At 41.6% G+C, this 22030-nt stretch overlaps 1 protein-coding gene across 2 annotated transcripts; it reads left to right on the plus strand.

Annotated features, from left to right (window-relative positions):
- The first annotated feature begins 965 nt into the window (after positions 1 to 965).
- On the plus strand, positions 966 to 21611 carry GET4 (guided entry of tail-anchored proteins factor 4). Of its 2 annotated transcripts, none has more exons than XM_080981232.1 (9): positions 966 to 1197; positions 9856 to 9934; positions 10716 to 10797; positions 11919 to 12068; positions 17215 to 17353; positions 18166 to 18306; positions 18394 to 18469; positions 20716 to 20788; positions 21189 to 21611. In XM_080981232.1, exons 1-9 carry the CDS (start codon positions 1046 to 1048, stop codon positions 21275 to 21277), a joined length of 981 nt encoding a protein of 326 aa, XP_080837358.1. In that variant the 5' UTR covers positions 966 to 1045; the 3' UTR covers positions 21278 to 21611. The 2 variants fall into 2 exon arrangements, with proteins under 2 accessions (XP_080837358.1, XP_080837359.1); XM_080981233.1 differs by lacking the exon at positions 966 to 1197 and adding an exon at positions 1522 to 1556.
- Positions 21612 to 22030: the final 419 nt, after the last annotated feature.

Raw genomic sequence — 22030 nt, forward strand, 5'->3', positions numbered from 1 at the left:
AAACTTCATAAAACAAATGCATAAAAACGAAACCAAACCAAGGCTGGCATGGGATGTTACATTCACAAGAAAAAATGATACAGCTGGTTATCTCTATAATTGCAATAAGATAGAGACAATTGAAGAGTACTGGCATAGCAAACGAAAGAATGAGGTACAGTATACGGAAACCTAAGCCTAAACCTATAACAAGAAACCATCAGAGACACAAGGAGTACCAAGAAAAAAAAGGCTACTGTGTCAAGAAAAATGTTCAGCCAGTTAGATGTTACCTATCTTAGGGCTGTGGAAGAGAAAAGTGTAAATTTTCTTTTTTATGTATTCAATGAAATCCCAACAGACAAAAGAGGTGGTTCCTTTCCAAAAACGAGGATTAGGAAAATTTCTCACGTAATGCAATATTCCAAATATTATTTCACCATAACGTGGTGTTAAATTAAAAATGTTTTCCATCTTTGGGTAATCGGTCGGCGTGCAGAAAAAAAAGGCAGTGTAACAAATCTTTTAATTTTTGTATCTTGATATTCTTTCCTTCAAAAAAAAAAAAACAACAACCAATTTTGGCAAGAGTAAAATGTTTTCTTTTAGGATCTTATTTATGTCACCAGAAGCCTTCCGCCAAAATCGCTGCACCCCAGATCAGTCCCACCAAAGGCGGTAGTGGGTCGACCTTGATCCAACAACTCCTCCAGGAATCCGAAGAGACGCTCGAGGGACATGCGAGAGAATTGAATCATAGAACTGGAAGGAACCACGAGGGTCATCTCGTCCAACCCCCTTGCAGGCAACGTCGTCATGGAAACGCCGCTGGAAACGCCCCCTGCGTTTCTCCGTCTGAGGCGCGCGCCGAGCCACGTCGGACGTCACACTCTCGGAGGCGCCGGGGGCGGGGCTCGTTTGCGTGCGCATGTCCCTCGGCGGCCGCCACCCTCCCCATTGTTGACTAGGCGGAGCCGACGGAAGCCGGCAAGGCCGCCGCGCATGCGCCGCGCTGCGTGAGGCAACTCCGGCCGTCTTGTGTGGCGTTTCTCCCCGCCCCGCAGTCATGGCGGCGGAGCAAGAGGCCTTGAAGGGCGGCAGCGCCGTCAGCGGCCGGAACCGGGGCGGCGTCCAACGCGTCGAGGGCAAACTCCGCGCGAGCGTGGAGAAAGGGGACTATTACGAGGCACACCAGATGTACCGGACGCTGTTCTTCAGGTACGCCGGGGCGCCGCTCGCGCTTCGTTTCACACATAGCCCCCCTCCCCCCTCGCGCCGCCGTGAATATACTCCTCGCTTCGCCCCGCCTCTTTCCAGACGCTTCTAATTGCGCACCAGTAGTCCTCCGCGCGCACGCCCCCGCCCTTTCCCCAATACGATTGGCTGAGCCTCTTGCCTTTCTCGATTCGCCGAAGCTCTATTGGTCGAGAAAAGGGGCGGGGTTCGCGGGAGGGAGGAGGGGGCTCTCTGTGTGTCTCCCCATCTATGCGAAACTCCGGATCTGGAGGGAGAGTAAGGGGGGCAGAGTTAATGAGTGAGGCATTTAGAGTCGTCTGTATGTGTATACGTACCTGTAGGTAGGTAGGTAGGTGGGTGGATGGCTGCTCCTATATACACGCACACAAACCCCGCATATACGCATACTTACAAAACAGATGTTGAAGCTTGCTATATACAGACACACACACACCATAGAAACAGAGAATTGTAGAGTTGGAAGGGGTCCCCAGGGTCCATCTAGTCCAGCCCCCTGCAATGCAGGAATCACAGCTAAAGCATCCATGACAGATGGCCATCCAACCTCTGCTTAAAAGCCTCGAATGAAGGAGAGTCCAGGATCTCCCGAGGGAGAACGTTCCACTAGTGAACTGCTCTCACTGTCTCCTGCACGCAAGCAGAGACCCACAAAACAAATACACATATTTACGAAACAGAGATGTTAAAGGCTTAAAGCAAACAGCTTTGCTATCCACCCTCTGCTGCCCTGATGCAATGTGGTTCACGTCAGAGCAGCTGAAAAGGGCGGAAGCCAGCTCATCTTGCTTTATGAGTTTTAATATATGTGTTAAATTACTGCAATGGAAATATGGCTGTAGTGCTTTAATTGCAGCCTTCCAAGATCCGGTGCAAACTGGTCAGAAGTGCTGTTCAATGCATTTAAAATTGCCCTGTGTAATATATTCAGTGAGAGAGTGATTAATAGGTTTATTGTGCCAATGCTTTCATGTGTAAGTTGGTGCCCACTTTGTCAGATGCATGGTTATCCTTAGTTGGCAGATATATTTTGGCATGCTTTGGGGGGGTGAGGCGGCAAGGACAGTAAACAATGGGTTGAAAAGACCATGGAATGCAAGAGTTATACATTGCGTGACATTTCTGTTCAAAGCTGAAATGTAGACCTGGTAAGTGCAGTAAGCATTTGCAGTACCAGTAACTGGAAATAGCAGTCTTTCTAGCATTTTCTTCTGTTGTAGCAAAGTGATGTAGCTACTTCTCTTTAATCTTGCTTAGTACAACACTCACTGTCAGCCAGTGATTTTAATTAGCGGTAGGTTATTAAGGAACTATTGCTGCTTCATTCATCACTTAATGAGTAGAATCTATTCCACAGAATTTTGGGACAGCCACCAACTTGGGTAGCTCTGACAAGGCTTAAACAAATTCATAGGAAGTAGTTGCTCTCAGTCACTAATCTTGACTGCTAAATAGAGCTTCCATTTTTCAGAAGCAGTCGACCACTGAGAACTATGTGGGGAGAGCACAAAGTGTGCTGCTCACACATTGCTGAACTAGATAGACTTCTTTGATCTAGCAAGGCATTGGTTATTTTACAACCACCTTTTATATCCAGCAAGTGGATAGGCATCTTAGTGATATTTGAGAAGGGAAAGCTATGCTTATTTTAAGATTCAGAAATGCCTTGTTTCATAAGCTATTGTAGGCTGGATCTTGCTTCATCAGATGTATCTGACCAAGCAGGCTTCAGCTTGTCAAAATCTATGACACAATGTAACTGTTACTCTGGGAGCCTTCAAAGTATACTTACTTTGTATACTTTGTATACCTACTTCATCATCATCATCATCATTTAATTGTATGCCTCCTTTCCATAGTTAAAACCATAGTCAAGGCAGCTTACCAACATGAAAAGATTTAAAAAATTACAAACATAACAAAAGGATACATAACCCACAACAGATAAATAAAATACATTGAAAAATACACAACCGTAATTGAAGACTTTCCACATAAATCATTATAAGATCTAAGAAGAAAGATACAAAAAATTATTATGAATAACAGCAACAAAAACCCCTAAACAATACTGCAACTCAGGAATCTGTTCAGCAACCTCAGCTTTGGTAGCTGGAGTCAGTCAGGACACCAACCTCCCAGACCAGGTGGAAAAGACTAGCAATGCAGGGTGCAGGGAGGTAAATCACTTGGTATTGGTTGGAAATAAATGGTATTGGTTTTTCACGACACTTGGTTCTCATTATAAGCATGATTATAGGTTTTTTTCTTTTCAATTGACCTCATATCTGTCAACGTTTCCCTTTTTTAAAGGGAAATTCCCTTATTCTGAATAGGATTCCTCGCAAGAAAAGGGAAAAGTTGACAGCTATGGTTGAACTACTTAACCTCTTCACCTTTAGAACTTGCAGCAGATGGCAACATATTTAAACAAAGCCAGCAAGTAAAGATGCACAGTTAAAATAAGGCATTCTGTACAGGAGAAATCCTTTTACCTGTACAGAAAGTCTTGGAACAAATTCATTGTAGTGTGTATGACAGAATAGCTAAAGTGTTAATGAGTAAGTATAATCTTTTGATTAGTTATCTTTAACGTGCAGCCAGTATCCCAGTCAACCTGAAGTATTGGGATAATGGAGAGGATATTTGGGATTATAAGCAGATGCATTTGAGGTCAGGGTGTAAAACAGGTTAAGGTGGAAGCATTTACATCCAAGTTCCATTACTTCAGACAAGAGGTATAGAGTAGAAGAAACCTTGTTCTTTATCAGGAGTGGGAGAAGGGATTCAATTTGTGGCCATAGTGGAAATTGTTATTGCTGCCTTGAGTCTTTCAGCTAGAAGAGGGAAAATATTTTAATGTGTGAGCTGAGTCAAGCACTATCATAGATCAAATATTTCCCCAGAGGTCTGGTTGTAATTGCAGTAGTTTGAGGCAATGGTAAATGCATTGATGGGTAGAAAAATGGCAAAGGTCTCAATGACTCAAGCTAACTGAGTTGGTATTTTGTACTTTCAGGTTGGAGTTGATAATTGCACCTCAGTTTCCCTCTTTACCTTCCTCTTGTCTCATTTCCTTACCCATTTGATACAAAACCTTATACAGTATAGATCAGAGAAATTGAAGTATTTGAATATAAGGCATAACTTGCATTGGGAAAATATTTCTATGGCACTTGGAAATATATTCAAGGCATATTGGGAACATGGGCATTTATGCTTCCATTACAATCACACATCACCAGCTATTGCAGAAATTATCTTACTTGTCTGCAAAAAGCCAGTTGTGAGCATTATCCGTGGGAGTTGTATAGTCCAGAACGTCTGGAGCACCCCACATGGTCTATCCCTGAGTTAAATCCCCACAAACAACCCATGAGAGGTTTGATTGAGAGAGTAGCTGGCCCAAGGCTGCCTAGTGAACATCATGGTTGAACAGGGGTTTGTACTATCTGCTAGTTCCTTTCTCTGAGGTTGCAGCTTCTGGAGAGGTTGGTTGTGCTACTCCGTTGTAGCAAAAACATTGGACTGTTGTAGAACCTTAAATATTAACTACAGTATTTTAATATTTAAGTGGGTGGCGCTGTGGTCTAAACCACTGAGCCTAGGGCTTGCCGATTGGAAGGTAGGTGGTTCAAATCTCTGTGACAGGGTGAGCTCCTATTGCTCAGTCCCAGCTCCTGCCAACCTAGCAGTTCGAAAGCATGTCAAAGTGCAAGTAGATAAATAAGTACCGCTTCGGCGAGAAGGTAAACGTTGTTTCTGTGCACTGCTCTGGTTTCGTCAGAAGCAGCTTGGTCATGCTGGCCACATGACCCAGAAAAACTGTCTGTGGACAAATGTCGGCTCCCTCGGCCAGTAAAGCGAGATGAGCGCCGCAACCCCAGAGTCGTCCGTGACTGGACTTAACTGTCAGGGGTCCTTTACCTTTTATTTTATTATGGTGTAAGTTTTTACTTTTCTCAGGTTAGGGTTGATAATTGCATGTCTTGGCTTTTGTCTTTTTCTTCCTCAGGCCCATTTCTCTTACCCTGCAAATACAAAGCTTTTTGCAGATTTGAGAAATTGGGACACTTGATCAAGTCATTTCTGAAACATAGGTCCATGCTGCAGTACATTCAAGTCAACTGAACCGCTCATTTGAAATGGAAAATAAAATGAGGTTGGATTCCTTAAAAGGTTGATATATCATTTGTCACTGAGAGCAGCTTGTAGAAATATGGGGATATATAACATTTTTATAAAAAATGAATGCTGAAGCCTGGGTGTAAAGAGATTTTCAGCAAACAAGTTGCAATAACATTTAAAGTTGTTTGTTAGCTGCTTTATAGGAAAAAAAAGTATCAAAGTGATTTAATGAGATAAAATAAAAGAGTTAAATACAGTCAATTAAAAGCCAAGAATATTGAAACCAATGTACAATACAACATTCCTAAAATGTTCATCCCACATTAGAATGAGGACAAGTCCTACTCCTCCCCACATGCACAAGATGACACCACACTAGAGGCTAGCTTAACAACTAAAGGCCTGAGTAAAGGTTTTTGCTGATGAAGACTATAGGGGTCAGGGTTGGTTCATGTGGGGAAAGGTGGTCTTTGTGGTATTGGGGTCCTTGGCCACATATGGCAGTTTGAATTGAGCATGGAAATTAATTGGTAGCTAGTGCATTTGGGCCAGTTTCTGTGTAATATTCTCAGACCTTTGGGTCTCAGACAGCAATCTGGCTGCTGAATTTTGCATTACCTGTAGTTTCCAAACTGTATTCAAAGGTAGCCTAACTGTCTTTGTGTAATCTAATAAGAGCATAGACAACTGATGCTAGACATAGCCTTCCATTTTCTGATCAAGATTGAGATACACACGCCAAAATTTATTTGGCACACAAGTCTTTTTATTTGGATCAAGGCAGTTGAATGAGCTTGTTAAAAGTACTTAGTTCACTTTTAAATTCTATTTATAGACAAGCAATACAAGAAACCTTTGAAATGTCCTTTGTGAACTGGTCTGAAGTGGTAGGTTTTAGGATGCTTTAGATGGCATTGAGTGCACAGTTTGAATTCTGTTGAAAGCCAGCAGTGTGGGGCAAGGCTCAAGAGTGCTTGAAAGATCACAAAAGAAGCTCATGTCCCAGATGTTGTGTAAGGGTATCTGTTTAAGTAGTTCAAACGGTAGTGAAAACTACTGTAGAGGAAATGGCAATTGTACATATTGTAAGGACGTCATAGAATCATCTGTGAACTGTTAAGAGTTTGAAATTGTTTTTTGTTTTGTTTTCTGTACCTCCTCACCCCTATCACTGCATATTTACCTAAGCTGTTGGATTTGTTAGATTATAAACATCTGAACGTTAGGTCTCAAGGATGTCCTTGAGTTTGTGCCGACGATAAATTGATAAAAAGTAGATCTCATTGTGACAAGTTTGGAAATATGTTGATGTGGTACTTGTGATGATTTGGGCAGTACCTGCCCTCTTTGTACCACTGTGGTCTGGGGTGCTTTCAGGTGCTGCATAGCAAACTTGTGGATGGTATCTTCTCCAAACTGCATGGTTGCAAAGTTAATTACAGTGGTACCTCGCAAGACGAATGCCTCGCAAGACAGAAAACTCGCAAAACGAAAGGGTTTTTGGTTTTTTGAGTTGCTTCGCAAGACGATTTTCCCTATGGGCTTGCTTCGCAAGACGGAAACGTCTTGCAAGTTTGTTTCCTTTTTCTTAACACCGTTAATACAGTTGCGACTTGACTTCGAGGAGCAACTCATAGCACGCGGTGTGGTAGCCTTTTTTGAGGTTTTTAAAGACTTTGGTGATTTTTGAAGCTTTTCCAAAGCTTTTCCGACACCGTGCTTCGCAAGACGAAAAAAACCGCAAGACAAAAAAACTCGCGGAACGAATTAATTTCGTCTTGCGAGGCATCACTGTACAGTTCTGCTATATTATTTATAATTCCAGAAAACCTGAGAGGTGCAGGCTTTTCCTTCTATAGTTCATCCATTTGTTTTATGTTGTGTCATTTCTGTAAACATAACTGATGAAACAAAAAGTCTGGGAGCTATTAATTGGAGCATAACATCTGCTTGATGTTCTTAGTTATGCCGATACTCCAGAGCAGTGGAAAATAATGGTCTGGACTCTTAGTAAAACAGTCAAGGTTATGATTAAACCATGATCAGAGCTGTGATACTGGGCACTGCACAAATTCGGTGCCAAGAAAAATGGGATTTGGTGACCTCTGCAAGGTAAGCATATTAAACAAATCTGTTTCCATTTTTGCATAATACTGTCGGATAATTATGGAAGGAATCAAGGAGCCTTTTTCTGGTTTTGTGATTTCATTAAGTATTGCCCATTTCCTGGCCTATTTTCACATATAGCTGTACCATTTAGAAACCTATGTTTTTGCAAAAGAAAAAAAGAAAGAGAACATTTGATGCACTCAGGAGAACTGTATCTGATTCGGACTGAACCAAAACTAGAGTAGAACTGCAAATCAATTTACCCCTTGTGAATTGTATCCCCAATCTTGGCAATAAATCAGGGGCTGCAAAACAGAGTAAATATCACCCTCTCTGATTTGTCTTTGTGATCTCAGGATTGGCTATATGGTGCCCTGATGTTATAATTCTGATTGCATGTTCCTTAATTGGCTAGTTCAGAGATCAGCAGGAAGAATGTGGTTTTAAAATGGCTTTAAAAAACAACAGTGTGGCTGAGCAATTGCAGAGAATGGCAGTAAGAAAAAGTGCAAAACACAAACACAACCCCAGGATATTTTGGAGAATGTTTGGGGTTGCCAAAACTCCCTTTTTTACACCGAAAATACCCATAATTTTTTGTCTGCCCTCTAGCAAACTATGTGCTTCATCTGGGAAACTGCCCTTTTCTATGGAAGCTTCATTATGTTCTTGTGCTTGGAAGCAGTTGTTTCATATAGAGCTATGCTTGTTTGGTTTCTCACAGATACTTTGAAATAGTGACCATGAATCCTAAAGTTCCCATGAACAAAAAACCCTTTTCTGTACCTCTGCCTTATCCTAGTATGTAGAAAGGGGCAAAATCACTTTGAATGGGGGCAGTTGAGAAGCGCTTTGAAATGGGGAATCTCATATAATCAGCAAAGCAGAATTGTGTGCTGGAAGAAGATGGTGGCTTTTGGAAGGAAACTGTCTTTCTGTAGGCATTAGGTAACGATTTTGCAGGCTATAAGGAGTTGGGGTGAATCTCTACACTGAATGAAAAGGTTCTGAAATAAGGTACTTCCTAGAATGTATGGAATAGCTTGAGCTAATATGGTATATGATTTTGATCTTTGAGGGCGGGAGCATTGGTACTGAAGCTTTCCTAGGGTGCAGCAATTTCGAAGATAGACAGATGTGTGCACTGTAAACACCTGCAGTCTGCATGCTTCAGCTGGTCTGTGTGGTGCTAATCATTTGCTATTTCCATCCCATCCATGATGCGGGTGTTAGTGAGCATAGGATCTGTTTGGTTATGCAGCCCATATGACAAGGGCTACTACACAGTGAACATGTGCCCCCCCCCCAAAAAAAGTGTCTGCATTTTGAGGTTGCCTGCTATGCCATCTTCCTGAGATTCTGGTTTGGCATGCAAGTATCAAACCCACGTTGCCATCTGGTCACACTTTTACTGCCTGTCCAAATTTACCGAGGCTGTCTATTTCAGCTGCTGTTAACTGCTGCTTTGCCATATGCCACACCCTGCTTGGGGATTTTAGATGGGAAAGCAGCAGCCTGAAGGACCGATTCATTGTAAATGTAGTGCACATAACACTGGTGTCTAGAAATCAGCAGGGGCTTGGCAAATTCAGGAAAGCTGGAACCAGTGGCAGGGTGTGGTGGGTTTTGAAAGTGCAAGGAAAAGGCTACAGGGGATTGTGGGGGCCACTCGGTCAGGATTAGAGATAGCCGCCTCCATCCTCCTGCAGACATTGACCTGCAGAAGAAGAGAGCAGGTTCTATTTCCTCGGAGGCTAATACTGACAAGCCATGGCTGGAGGGGGCTTTCTGCACTGTGGAGAGAAAATAAATGAGATATTTCTTTTTAAGGCTTGGTGCTGCTGCCAAAGACAGCTGGGTGGCAGCTCAGTGGGAAAACAGTTCTTAAATAATGCTGTCTTATTCATGTGGTGAATCTTCATTTACGTACTAGGTGTTGTTTGGCTTTTTGTTTCGATTTTCGCAGTCTTCTCTCTGTCAGTTTTCTTGTCTTCTCAGTTGGTGGGCAGGAGGAGCATCTCTCCTCGCCAGGAATATATGGATTTGCAGTGGGATGCCAAGAACACTGTGCAGCAGTCTGGTTTTTTGGAGGGTTGAGTGGGGTGGGAGTTTGCTTTCTTCTTTGAGACCAAGGAATGCTCATATGCATACATTCTCTCATTAGGTGGGTACCTGTGTAAATTGGCCCCCTAAGATTGAGGGGCAGTTCAAAATACATTTCTCGTGAACACCTTCCATGAGTTTTTGTTTGTTCCTGCAGTCTGCGGCATCTCATGATTTAAAAGATAAAAATCCATTCAGTACAAAGCATTTTCAAACATATGCTAGCTTGCCTCTTTCTGCTGTATTCTGAATACCTTTCACTCTTTTTCCCCCCATGTGCAGGTACATGTCACAGGGCAAACATGTGGAAGCTAGAGAACTCATGTATTCGGGGGCCCTCTTGTTCTTCAGTCACAATCAAGTAAGACCCATTCAAAATGGTGATAAATGTAATAAATATTGAACACTGAAAGATAGCGGTGGGAATGCCCTGATAAATGCTGGGTTGTGGCCAACTGCAGCAGTTTTAAAGCAGCCTAACGATCTGCTACTTATGCGCTTACCTGGTGCATGAGCAGTTACTCTGGGAAAGCACTGAGGTGGCAAATGCATCTGCTGTGCTTATGTCTCTCTCTTAGCGGCCCTTTGAAGTTAGGAAAGAGAGAGGATCATTATTGCCCAAACAATAAGTATTTTAATATATAGCACAGGGCAACTCTGGAACAACTGCTCAGATTGCCCCTCTTTCCTTTCTCCCTCCCCCCCCCCCCCAATCTTTGAAGGCTGGAAGAGAGTATCTGATGCAACAGTGTGCACAGCCTCGGCTCTTCCACTTCTCCTACTGCCTTAGAGAGAAACCTTTTAAGTTTAGAAAAATGGGGAGCTGCCTGGCTTCATGGTTGCATTGTTGAATGAGTGGTAGCAGCAGCCTATGTAAGACATAAGCACACCCTAAATAATTGATTCTTAGACTATTGCAAAAGCTCTCTACAAATAGAATATAAAGATAGCAGCCTTCACCAGCATATTTGTGCTGGTTTGAATAAAACCGTTCAGAAATCTCAGGGAAATTAGTCCAAGCAACAAGTCCAAGTGGGGGGTTTTTTATATATAATTTGTGACATATACACCCCCCACCCTGCCCCCTTAATGTTGATGGCTTACTTCAATCTATTCAGTATTGTTTCTTCTGTATCTTCTAGCAAAACAGCGCTGCTGATTTGTCCATGCTAGTTCTAGAGACGCTAGAGAAATCGGATGCAAAAGTAACAGATGAGCTATTAGGTAAGAGCTTCTTCGGTTTTTGTTTTATAGTTGGGCACCTAGAGTTCTGAGGTGTAAGCAGTAGCGTCAAGTGCTTTGATTCCTTTTTTTTGTTTTGGTCCTCTGTCACCCTGAGTTGGGAGAACTTAAGAATTGTCTTCCTGGACCAGAACAGTTCTGATCTAGTCCATCACTATTTCCATCAGTGGCCAGCCAGGTGGCTCTGACAACTTACAAACCGTGTGTGAAGGTGATAGCTATCCTTCGCTTTTTGTTGTTTTGCCTTACTTACCTGAGAGATGCTGCTTCTGAACACCAAACATGAGCTACCATGGCTAGAAGCCTCTGCTAGACCTATCGTCGACTGATGCCAAGTTACTGAAAAATAAACTATTATAATGAACTGACCATGGGTCTGAGTAAACTAGAGTTGTTTGTAGGTGGAGCGTGATCTTTGGCACTATCCTCTCCCCAACACAGGCACAACCTGTAATGTCTGCACAATAATTGACCTCTCTGCCGTTTTGATGGACAGCCACTTCTCCAGTCTGCTTGGCGATGCGCTCACTGCTTGCGGGTCGACCTTTTTGCCCTTTACTTATCAGACTGCCTGATTCGGTAAGCATGCAGTTGATATAGCTCTTCACACAAGCTGCCCGTCTGGAAATCCTTTGGAGAGTCTTTTCCACGTTGACCACTGATCCAGGGGTTTGTGGACAGAACGAAGGCCGGGAGAGAAAGAGTTTTGTAGCTTGCCAACCTGGCAACTTACCTGGTGTCCTGCAACCCAACTCCATCTTCAGGCTTTGGTCCTTGACAGCATCCTCTGATGGAAGATAGACTTCTCTTCACCTGCCTGAAATTATGGTAGATTCAGAACATCTGTGTTAAGCCATTCAACAAGGGAACTTGCCCCCTGACATGCCATCACGTATTAGGAAAGGGTGTGGCTCCTTGCACTGCAGCGGAGAGGTCAATTAGGTGTTCCTTGCTGATTTCTATCTAAAGAAACTCACGCTTTAAAGACATTTTAACTGAGTATATTCTGGTAATTTTACACGACCTTTGTGTTTAAACAAAAAGGATGCAGTTGCCGTTAAAAAAATGTTCAGCTAAGTGTTGCTTGTTGTGGTTGCTTCTAGAGAACCTGGCCAAAGTGTTCAGCCTGATGGATCCAAATTCACCTGAAAGAGTGGCCTTTGTTTCCAGGGCGCTGAAATGGTCTAGTGGCGGATCAGGAAAACTTGGGCATCCAAAATTACACCAGTTGCTAGCCATCACGCTGTGGAAAGGTAGGAACAGTTAATGTAAGTGGCCATTAAGTTGGTTGGCTGCTTGCTCTTCAAAAGATCCAGATACTGGCTTTGTTTGCATGTAATGTTCTACCATGAATATGCTGAACCCAGTCAATTTATTCCTCCCTGCTCATGCCAGGAAGAAACAAACCATGATCCATGGCTTAGCGTTACATACAAGCTCAGGGTAATCATTTGTTTTGCTCCCAACGCACCACAATCTGTAGTGGGCGAAACAGACCACAGTACCTGGTTTGGACATAATGTGAGACCAGGGATTGTGGTTTGCTTCCGCTGTGCTCTAATGAGACAAACAGGAAAGGCAAGTTCATGAACTGTGATTTACTGTGACTGGTGTACCAGGCCACTGTGGCCTAGATCTAAAAAGAGTTCTATGCCCTAAAGGGGACTTTGAAGAGCAGCTCCCATACTGCACTTCCAATCACGTCTGAAACTGAGAGGGATCTCCAAAGTGATCTGGGCTATCGAATTGAGGGTGGGTCTATATGTCCCAACTGGCACATGCAGACTGGTGGGAATACTTAAAATAGTTCTCTCAAGAGCATAGCTTGCATCTTTTAAATGTCTTGTTTTAATGCTCAGCCTTGAAGCCTATCAGACTGGAGTGAAAGATCTTGGCTTGTAAAATACTAAACCTGGTCTGGCCCGATTGCTTGAGATTATGGCAACTTGGATTAGTGTGTGTTCAGTGTCTGCTTTATTTTTAAATCTGGGATGAACACAACAGAGATAAATTAGGAACTTGGCAGCATGTCTCTAGATTTTTTTAGGCCTCCGATCCCTCATATCCATACAGTATTGACACCTGCTCAATAGACTTCTTTTAACATGAATGTATTTCAGTATCTTACTACATTGTAGTACATATGTTATAAAATACAGCATATATTCTTTTTTAAAGAATATTCAGCTTTAGGAACGTAGGAGGCTGCCTTATATACTGAGTTAGGCCATTGGTCCAGCTAGCTCAGTATTGTCTACACTGACTAGCAGCAGTTGTTCTGGCTTTCAGGCAGGGGACATTCCCAGCCCTCCCTTAAACTGCCAGGGATGGATCCTGGGACCTTCTGCATACAAAGCAGATGTCCTTTCGTTGAGCTGCAGCCCTTCACCAAAGTTTGTTCATATTCTATGCTGCTGTCTCCACCCTCCACACAAATTCAAGCTGCGTTTCAAGGAAATTCATAATTCTTTTTTACTCAGTTCATAGTTTGTCGCTAACAAAATTTTATCAGCCACTGTTTGACCTGTTAGAAATATGAAGGGAGTGGGGAGAAGGGGACAGGTGGGTAGAGTGGAGCATGTAGAGGGAGGGCGGATCAGGGATCTTGCATATTTCTGACCTCTGATAACCCTCCGAAATGACTCTCAGGCTTTCTGTGCATTCATATGGACTAGAAACGTTAAAAACAAAGTAGAACATTATGTGAATTAAATGAAAATAGGGTAGCACCTTACTGTGTTTTGTGAAAGATTACAGAGCTGTGTGGCACCACTTAACCTCATGGTTTACTTTAGATAAAGCTACCAGGCTGGCGGCACAAAGATTTTCCACACCTATTAAACACCTTTCTACATGTACTAGAGAAGATCTGGCTCAAATCCAATCTAATCCGTGTTTTAGCACTCTATTTAAAATTTCCTATACTTATAAAAATAGATCAAGACCTGGCTCATCACCTTACACTGCAGTTTATTGTAATGAGAAACTGACAGATAAACAAGTATTAGGGAATTTTAAAATATTAGAGGACTATGGTCTAATTTGAGATTGCAAATATGTTGAAAAATGTATTAACACAGAGTTGCTGATACTGGCAACTCTCGCCTCCCATTATTTTTAGTCTCTACAAATAAGTTAGGTAGTGACCTCCATAAGTGCTAAGCATAACTCATTGAGTGACTGCACTAACTAACTAACAATCAGAGACACTATAGGTCAGCTGTGTAAAATCTCAGCAAATTTAGATACTATTAGTCATCCCTTCCTAGGTAGATGGGAAGGTGAGGTTAATGACAATATTCCACATACAGCATGGAAATGGAAATAAAATCCACATTTCACACTCCGTTTGAATCTTTTTTTCTTTTCTTTATAAATTATTCTTCAGGAGATATTTAACTTCATGAAAACTAAGCAGAATATACAAAAACACAACAGATAAATGTTGGAGATGTAACTGGTATCATGCCCATTTTCAAACTATATTTTGGGCTTGCCCTCAAATTAGAAATTTGGTTCTGATAATAAGTGAAATGGAAAATAACACCAGTTAAGAGACATCTGTTGATCTCTTAATCATTCATCTAGGCTACCTGAAAGACATAATAGTTAATACATTTACTGACAGTGGCCAAATTGTCAACTCGAGAAAGGTCAACACAACATCCTTTGAAAAACGCCTTTTAAGAATCTGGAATGTAGCCTATATGGTTAAATTTATTGATTTCATAAGAAAAAGAAAGGGAAGACATGAGAATGACAAGAGAGTGGCATTTGTTAATTCATTAACAAAGACCATTAGGCATGCTCGATTAAAAACATACTTAGCTAGGAACAATCTAATTAATCACTTTCCTTTTTTTAGGTTTTTTAATTTCCTTCTTAATGATACCTGGAAAATTCAGAAGAATTGTTTTAAAATGATTTATTCATCTATTAATTTTAGGAAATCTAAAATAGCGAACTAATTATTAACTTATAACTGAGAGATAGGTATTTTATTTTCACCAGTCACCTGCCTTTGCAGTCAGAGTATAAAATGCAAAAAACTAAGCAGGGAAAATTATCAGACCAAATAAAAGCACCAGCCATTGCAATTTGTATACAAAATATGAACACAAGAATGATGCTAAGCAGATAAAACCACCAAAATCAATTAGAATTTTAAAATCATACAATTCTAAAAACTAGGGCATTCTTGTGGTCCTTATTTTGATGGTGGTTGCTAATAATTTTAAAGTGTCTGCTTTCACCAGCCTGTTATGATCTGCAAGGAATAAACTTTCTTAAATAAATAAAATTTTACTAGTTTTCAACAATGTATAGGCAGAACAAGATGTTTTCCCCATTTTTACCCTCCTCCCCTGGAACAGAAGATTAATGTATAAGATTTTGCCATAAATCCACATGCGTGGTCGGAGTATTTTATGAAGGATTGCCAAACTTCAATAAAATCATCCACATCATACATATTGTTCAAGGCATATACCTTCTTCTTAAGTTTTTATCTGAATAAAATGTATGCCCTATCTCCATTGTGTGATACGCAGATATTCAAGTCCTTTCTAATCCTGCACTATTAGTAATTGTGCCGCCACCAGAAGAAAAGTAGTAAGTTTATTATATAATGAAGCAAGTTGCCCTCCCTTAAGCATTGTTAATTGACCCAAACTTTCATTACCCAATGCTTTCTGATTGTTACTTATTTCAGCAAATACTGATTCCAAGAATGGTTGTACTAGTTCATATGTCCTCCACATGGAAGGTGGAATGTTCTACCAGTTGCCCAGCATATAGGTGAAGATGTTCTATGTATGTCTTAAGAGAGTCATATGCCACTTGTCAATGAACTTAAAGGAGTTTTCTCTTACACATGTTGATACCGATTTTAAAGGGCCTTTTGCCCATTGGTTGTTCTAGTCAGCTTCTTCAATTTCAGTGCCTAAGTCTGTTTCCCAAAGTTGTTTGGTGGCTGAATGTTGCCCAACAGCAAGATCATTGAGTATATAATGTTTTTTTAGAATGCTCAGCCACATTTAAAACTAATTTTTTCCAAAAGTCTCAATGGTGCTTGGGAATTAACTTCTGGATTTGAAATAAATTTGTTGACCTCACCCAAACTTTCCATAATTTATTCTGCTCCAAGAATGTTATCATTTTCGTAGAGATTACCTGGTCTGTATAAGCCCTTTCCTTTCCATTTTACATCAAATAGGTTTCCTTCAGGTGAGTAAAAGTGCAATGTGGATGGGATTAGTGGTGATATAGGTGGGGCTAATTTGGAGATCCAAGACTGCCAGATTTTCTGCTTTTGCGAATGGGTTTTGCAATTATTCATTTCTAGAATAATTTTATTATGGATTTTAAAATGTATGCTTGGGATTCTGTGTTGCATAGCTTTATCAAATTCCATTTGCACCCATGCCTTTCCTTTTATGTTGTGCATCATGCCAAAGGCATTTTGTATGTGGGCAGCATCGTGGTATCTTTGCAGATTTGGTAGGCCCCTGCCCCTTCCCTCTGAGATTGTTGATACAACACTGTTAAGTGCAGTCTGGGTCTTTTGCTGTCGTATGCAAAGTTTACAATCATTTTTTGCCATTTCTTAAGAGTATCAGTACATATAGGCAAAGTTTGGAACAGAAATAAAAACGTTGGCAATATCATAATCTTGGCTGATGCTACCCTCTCCATCCACAACACGGATGTCTTGGACCACGTTTTAAGGTCCCCCCCCCTTTTTTTTTATACTCTTCACCATTGACAGAAAGTTGGCTCTGTACTATAGGATTTTGTGATATTAATTTCCAGGTAGTTAATATGATGTGGGCAAAGTTTAAAGCCTGTTTTGAATTGTAACCTTATTTGCAATTCTGAGGGGACGTTCAAACATAGCAGCTCTGAATTAGTTTTATTGATGGTCAATCTGGCTATTTTAACAAATGCTTCAATTTCCCTGATGACCTCCAACAGGTTTGTCTCTGGGTCAAAGACCATCAGGGCAATGTCATCAACAGCAAAAACAGCTGAAATCTGCATCTATTTCTTAAGATACCTTTTATTTTATTATTGTTCTGAATGTGCAAGGAAGTAACTTACCACTGCATTATTGTCTTATCAGTTTCTTGCAACATTTTTAAAATATGGAATATTTTGCGTCAGAATATTGAATTAAAATAATAATAAACCTCACTCATATCTTGGCATTCCAACCTTCATGTTGCATGCTATAATGTACTTTCTTTATTGGCTTGTTCAAATCTTGCAATATTCTCGAAAAGTAAAATGGCTTCCACCTTGCCAATATAAACTGAGACTGTTATATACATATTTCACACACACACAGGGAGAGAGAGAGATATACAGCAAACTGATTTTCTTTTTCAACTTCTTTTCCAGAGCAAAACTATTGTGAATCTCGGTATCACTTCTTGCACTCCACAGATGGTGAAGGATGTGCAAACATGTTGGTAGAATATTCCTCATCCAGGGGTTATCGCAGCGAAGTGGACATGTTTGTCGCTCAGGCAGTGTTACAGTATGTGTTTTGATCTTAATTTGTTTACACGCTTGTGTGGTTGCTCGGATAACTTTTTTTAGCCATAAGGGAAGGATGGGTTATTGGTTTGTTGTTGGTTTTCTTTTGTTTTGTATATGGTGTTCTCATTTTTATTTTTTTTATGTTGTGAACAGCCCTGTGATCTTTAGATGAAGGGCAGGATAAAAATGTGAGCCATTAAATAAATAAAGGAGCAGAAAAGTATACAAGCTCTGCGCCACAGACTAATCTTGGCCCACCAAGGTTTCCAAATTGGCCCACAAAGCCATTTCCCCAGAAACACACCCACTTGTCAGCTGACATCACTGGGTGACACCCACAGATGTGCAAGGTTCAATCCTGCTTGCTGCTGCTTCACCAACACATTCCCCAGCAGGGACAGAGAGCAGGACTGTGAACCCTGTGCTCATGGGCAAACCCTTGAGGTAGGTCAGTTTTATTACCTTCTGTATCTCTTGAGATGAGAGAATAGGGAGAATGTAGCTGAGGTGGACTTTAAACCACAAGCACCCAGTCTTGTCCTCCAAGCGACAGCATTCTACCACCAACGCAAGACTCCACTCTCGACCTTAATTTCCCTTCTCTAATACATTAATAGCGGTGACGCCAGAGGTTACTGTGAAGGTGACCTGCTTAATATGCAAATTTTCAGGTATGCTCTGAGCACGAAACAATAAAGAGTGTTAAGCTCATTGAGCTCTTCTTGTCCTAGCACTGATATTGTACATAGCTCCTCTCTAAACCTTTTGACGTTATTCATAACTTCAAAAATTCTGTTTCCTTTTTTTCAGATTCCTGTGCTTGAAGAACAAAAGCAGTGCATTAGTGGTTTTTACGACCTATACACAGAAGCATCCTTCCATAGAAAGAGGACCTCCCTTTGTACAGCCATTGCTCAATTTCATTTGGTTTCTGCTGCTGGCAGTTGATGGGTATGGTTTTCTTTTAGCCGCAAAGCACAATGCTGTCTTTTTTTGCCCTTGTGCCTGGTTTTACATTCTCTGTTGCTTCTTTTTTAGAGGAAAACTAACAGTATTTACAGTATTGTGTGAACAGTATCAACCTTCATTGAAGAGGGATCCTATGTATAATGAAGTAAGTTTACTTTTAAATTGGTGGAATTTAATTCCTTTACGGTCACCTTTATAAACTTTCATTTTGCTTCTGTGCTTTTCAGTCCCATATGTGCCCCCCAGAGCACTTCACAACACAATAAAGCAGCAACAGTGCAATTAAATTGGATTCAGAAACAACTTACCTTAGTTTATAAAAAAAACCAGCCGCATCATAAACTCTAGGAATCAGACAGCATAAAAGCACTTCGAAATAAAACCATGTTATCAATCTCATGAACCACCCTGAGATTTACAGATGATGGGTGGTATACAAATTTTATAAATCATCATCTTTTTGACGGCTTCAAGGCAAGGTGCTAAACAGTTCTCCCAAGGGAAACAGATTCAGGGCCTAGGCCCCACCACTGAAAATGCCCTGTTCTCCATATTTGCTGAGCGCAGTGCTCAACGCATCCTTGCCCAGCCTTGGATTCCCAGATGCTGTTGGTTAGCATGTACACTGCCTTAAGATGGATTGTTATAGGCAGTATATAAGTAGTTGTTCTAAATACAGTGGTACCTTGGGTTAAGAACTTAATTTGTTCTGGAGGTCTGTTCTTAACCTGAAACTGTTCTTAACCCGAGGTACCACTTTAGCTAATGGGCCTTCTGCTGCCGCTGCGGCACCACCGTGCGATTTCTGTTCTCACCCTGAAGTAAAGTTCTTAACCCGAGGTACTATTTCTGAGTTAGCGGAGTCTGTAACCTGAAGTGTCTGTAACCTGAGGTACCACTGTAAACCCATTAGTCCCAGCCAGCATGGCCAGTAGGTAACATCTGCAGGGCCACAGGTGGTTTTTATGATGGTGATGATTACTATTTAGAGAAGCTACCTTAAAGGATAGCATGCAGATCAACCTTGCTTTCAGTGTCCCCTAAATCAGGGTTACAAAGCACTGTGTGTGTGTAGAGACTAATTCAGGAGGGGGTGATACTTACATGGGACTTTCAAGTGTTCAAAGCACCTCACATATCACTAATACTGTAAAGCAGGCTGATATCAGTGGCAGACTTTGGGCTTTCAAATTTCAGTGGCGTCCTGTATGATGCCAAAGCTCAGTGTCCTCCACCTCTTGCTTTCTAAGTCATCGTTGTGGCACCCATTGCCGGGCGAATCAGTTGTGCTCCCCTAAATCTGCCTCTGCTGATATTACTATCCCCCAGATTGCAGATAGAGATGCTGAAGCTGAGAGAATAGCAGTGTGCCTTGAAGTCATCTGGCAAGTTCATGGCTGCACTGCATGTATTTGACATTGGCAGCTAAGCCTCACACCTGCAATGCGGCACCCAAAAAGTAGTAATGCAATCTGTGAGCGTGAGACTGGAGCGAATGGGGTGGGGAGAGGCAAACCAGGTGTGATTCTGTTGCTAGAAATTAATTGGTTTTCCCTGTGAAGGAATTATTGTGGTTCAGTCGGACATCAAACCATGGTTAAGGATCTTTAATGATAGTTTGGCAGGGTATCAAAACTGATACACCATAGTTATGGCCGTTAATTCTCCTTTAGGGAATTGTCATAGACTAAGGAATGGACTTAATGGAGCTGAGTGGTGGGAAACTGAAAATAGCTTTCCACCGTGGTTAATATGTAGTACATTTGGAGGATTGAGCTGTGGTTTGGATTCTGATCTACAAATGCAAACCATGGCTTTGTGCGGTGTCTGAATTGAGACAGCAATAACGACAATAATAACTACAACTAATCCAGAATGCGGCAGCTAGACTGGTGACTGGAAGTGGCTGCTGAGACCGTATAACACCGGTCCTGAAAGACCTACATTGACTCCCGGTACATTTCCGAGCACAATTCAAAGTGTTGGTGCTGACCTTTAAAGCCCTAAACGGCCTCAGCCCAATATACCTGAAGGAGCGTCTCCACCCCTGTCGTTCAGACACTGAGGTCCAGCTCCAAGGGTCTTCTAGTGGTTCCCTCTCTGCAAGAAGTGAGGTTACAGGGAACCAGGCAGAGGGCCTTCTCGGTAGTGGCACCCGCCCTGTGGAACGCCCTCCCATCAGATGTCAAGGAAATAAACAACTTTCTGACTTTTAGAAGACATCTGAAGGCAGCCCTGTTTAGGGAAGTTTTTAATGTTTGATGTTTTATCGCGTTTTTAATATTCTGTTGGGAGCTTCCCAGAGTGGCTGGGGAAACCCAGCCAGATGGGCGGGGTATAAATAATAAATTATTATTAATATAACATTCCCTCTTTCTTGTGCTTTTTTAGTATCTAGACAGAATAGGACAGCTCTTCTTTGGTGTCCCACCCAAACAAACATCATCCTATGGAGGACTATTAGGTGAGTTTAACACCATAGATAAACAAGATAATCTAAATGAAAAGAGACTGCTGGATGCTTGTCACTCATTGTCATCTGAAGTACAGTAGCTTACAGGGTTTAGGGCTTGTGTGTACTGACACCAGTTTTCCTACTTACAGCAGTCTGCATTTTGTCAGAAAAATAGCACAGTGTCCCTCAATCTAGAAAGCTACCTGTCAGCTAATCCAATGTTTCCTGCTGCATGTTTGACACAACACTAGTGTCTCGCCACCAGGTTACTCAACCCTGGCAGACAACCAAGTGACAGCTGTCATTTCAGCATATCTCTCAAACAGAATGTGGGAACTTGCCCTTCCACTGGGCATTCGAAAATGGCCGCTTCTTGATACTTTCCCCTTGTCCTGTACTTCCATCCTAGGCAATCTTTTAAACAGCCTGATGGTAGCTGGGGAGGAGGATGACACGGAAGATGGACAGGAAGACAGCAGCCCCATTGAACTGGATTGAGACCTTCCAGAGCAGCTTGGAATCTGACCATGTGCTCACTGGGGGATAAAAGAAAGAAAAGACACTTTGAGAACGAGTCCTGCAGTCGTTTCTCAACAGGTCAAAGGGCTCCTCTGTTCTGTTTAAAAGAAGGTTGCTGAGATGTTCATAATGTTTTGGTCTATATTATTTATGTAAAAATGCAATGGGGTAGCCAAGAGAGCTGATTTGGTGTGATCATTAGTGGACCTCTGATAACGCTGGCTGGTGATGGACTGAGATGTAGCCTTCTCTGTGATTCCATGAGCAGTATTCCCTCTTTTCACAGTCACACTAAATAAAGCTGAAACACACATTTGTTGCTTTACATTTTTTAAAAAACTACACTTTTGTTTCAGTAAACTAATAAATTAAGCGCTTAACTGTCACCAAGGGACCCCGTAAAATGCAGAGTTGTAATTGCTGTAGCGGATGATCGGTAGACCCGGTGCCAAAAGCGTTTCAAGATGAGCCAAAGAAATCAAAACCCCAAGCAGAAATACCAAATTAATTACCACTGTAGAAAATGATATGATTTGGAAACCCAGGGTGATTTTGAATATAGCGTGTGGGCTGTGAACTGACCAAATCATCTTTAAGGTCTTGCTCCACTCTTAATATATGTGATTTAATGCGAGTGGATCACTTGAATACCGAAGGCTTAATCAAAGTAGACCCTCTCTGAGTCCAGTTAACACTGTATGTATATGTACTGTGGCTGAAATACTTTTCATT

Source organism: Podarcis pityusensis, assembly GCF_964106645.2.
Source record: "Podarcis pityusensis genome assembly, chromosome: 14".
NCBI classification, from domain to species: Eukaryota; Metazoa; Chordata; class Lepidosauria; order Squamata; family Lacertidae; genus Podarcis; species Podarcis pityusensis.

Coding starts and splice junctions, on each gene's coding strand:
- GET4 (XM_080981232.1), top strand. CDS start 1,046: ATGGCGGCGGAGCAAGAGGCCTTGAAGGGCGGCAGCGCCGTCAGCGGC. Junction 18,470..20,715: donor GGGATCCTATGTATAATGAA/GTAAGTTTACTT, acceptor GTGCTTTTTTAG/TATCTAGACAGAATAGGACA. Junction 20,789..21,188: donor ATCCTATGGAGGACTATTAG/GTGAGTTTAACA, acceptor CTTCCATCCTAG/GCAATCTTTTAAACAGCCTG.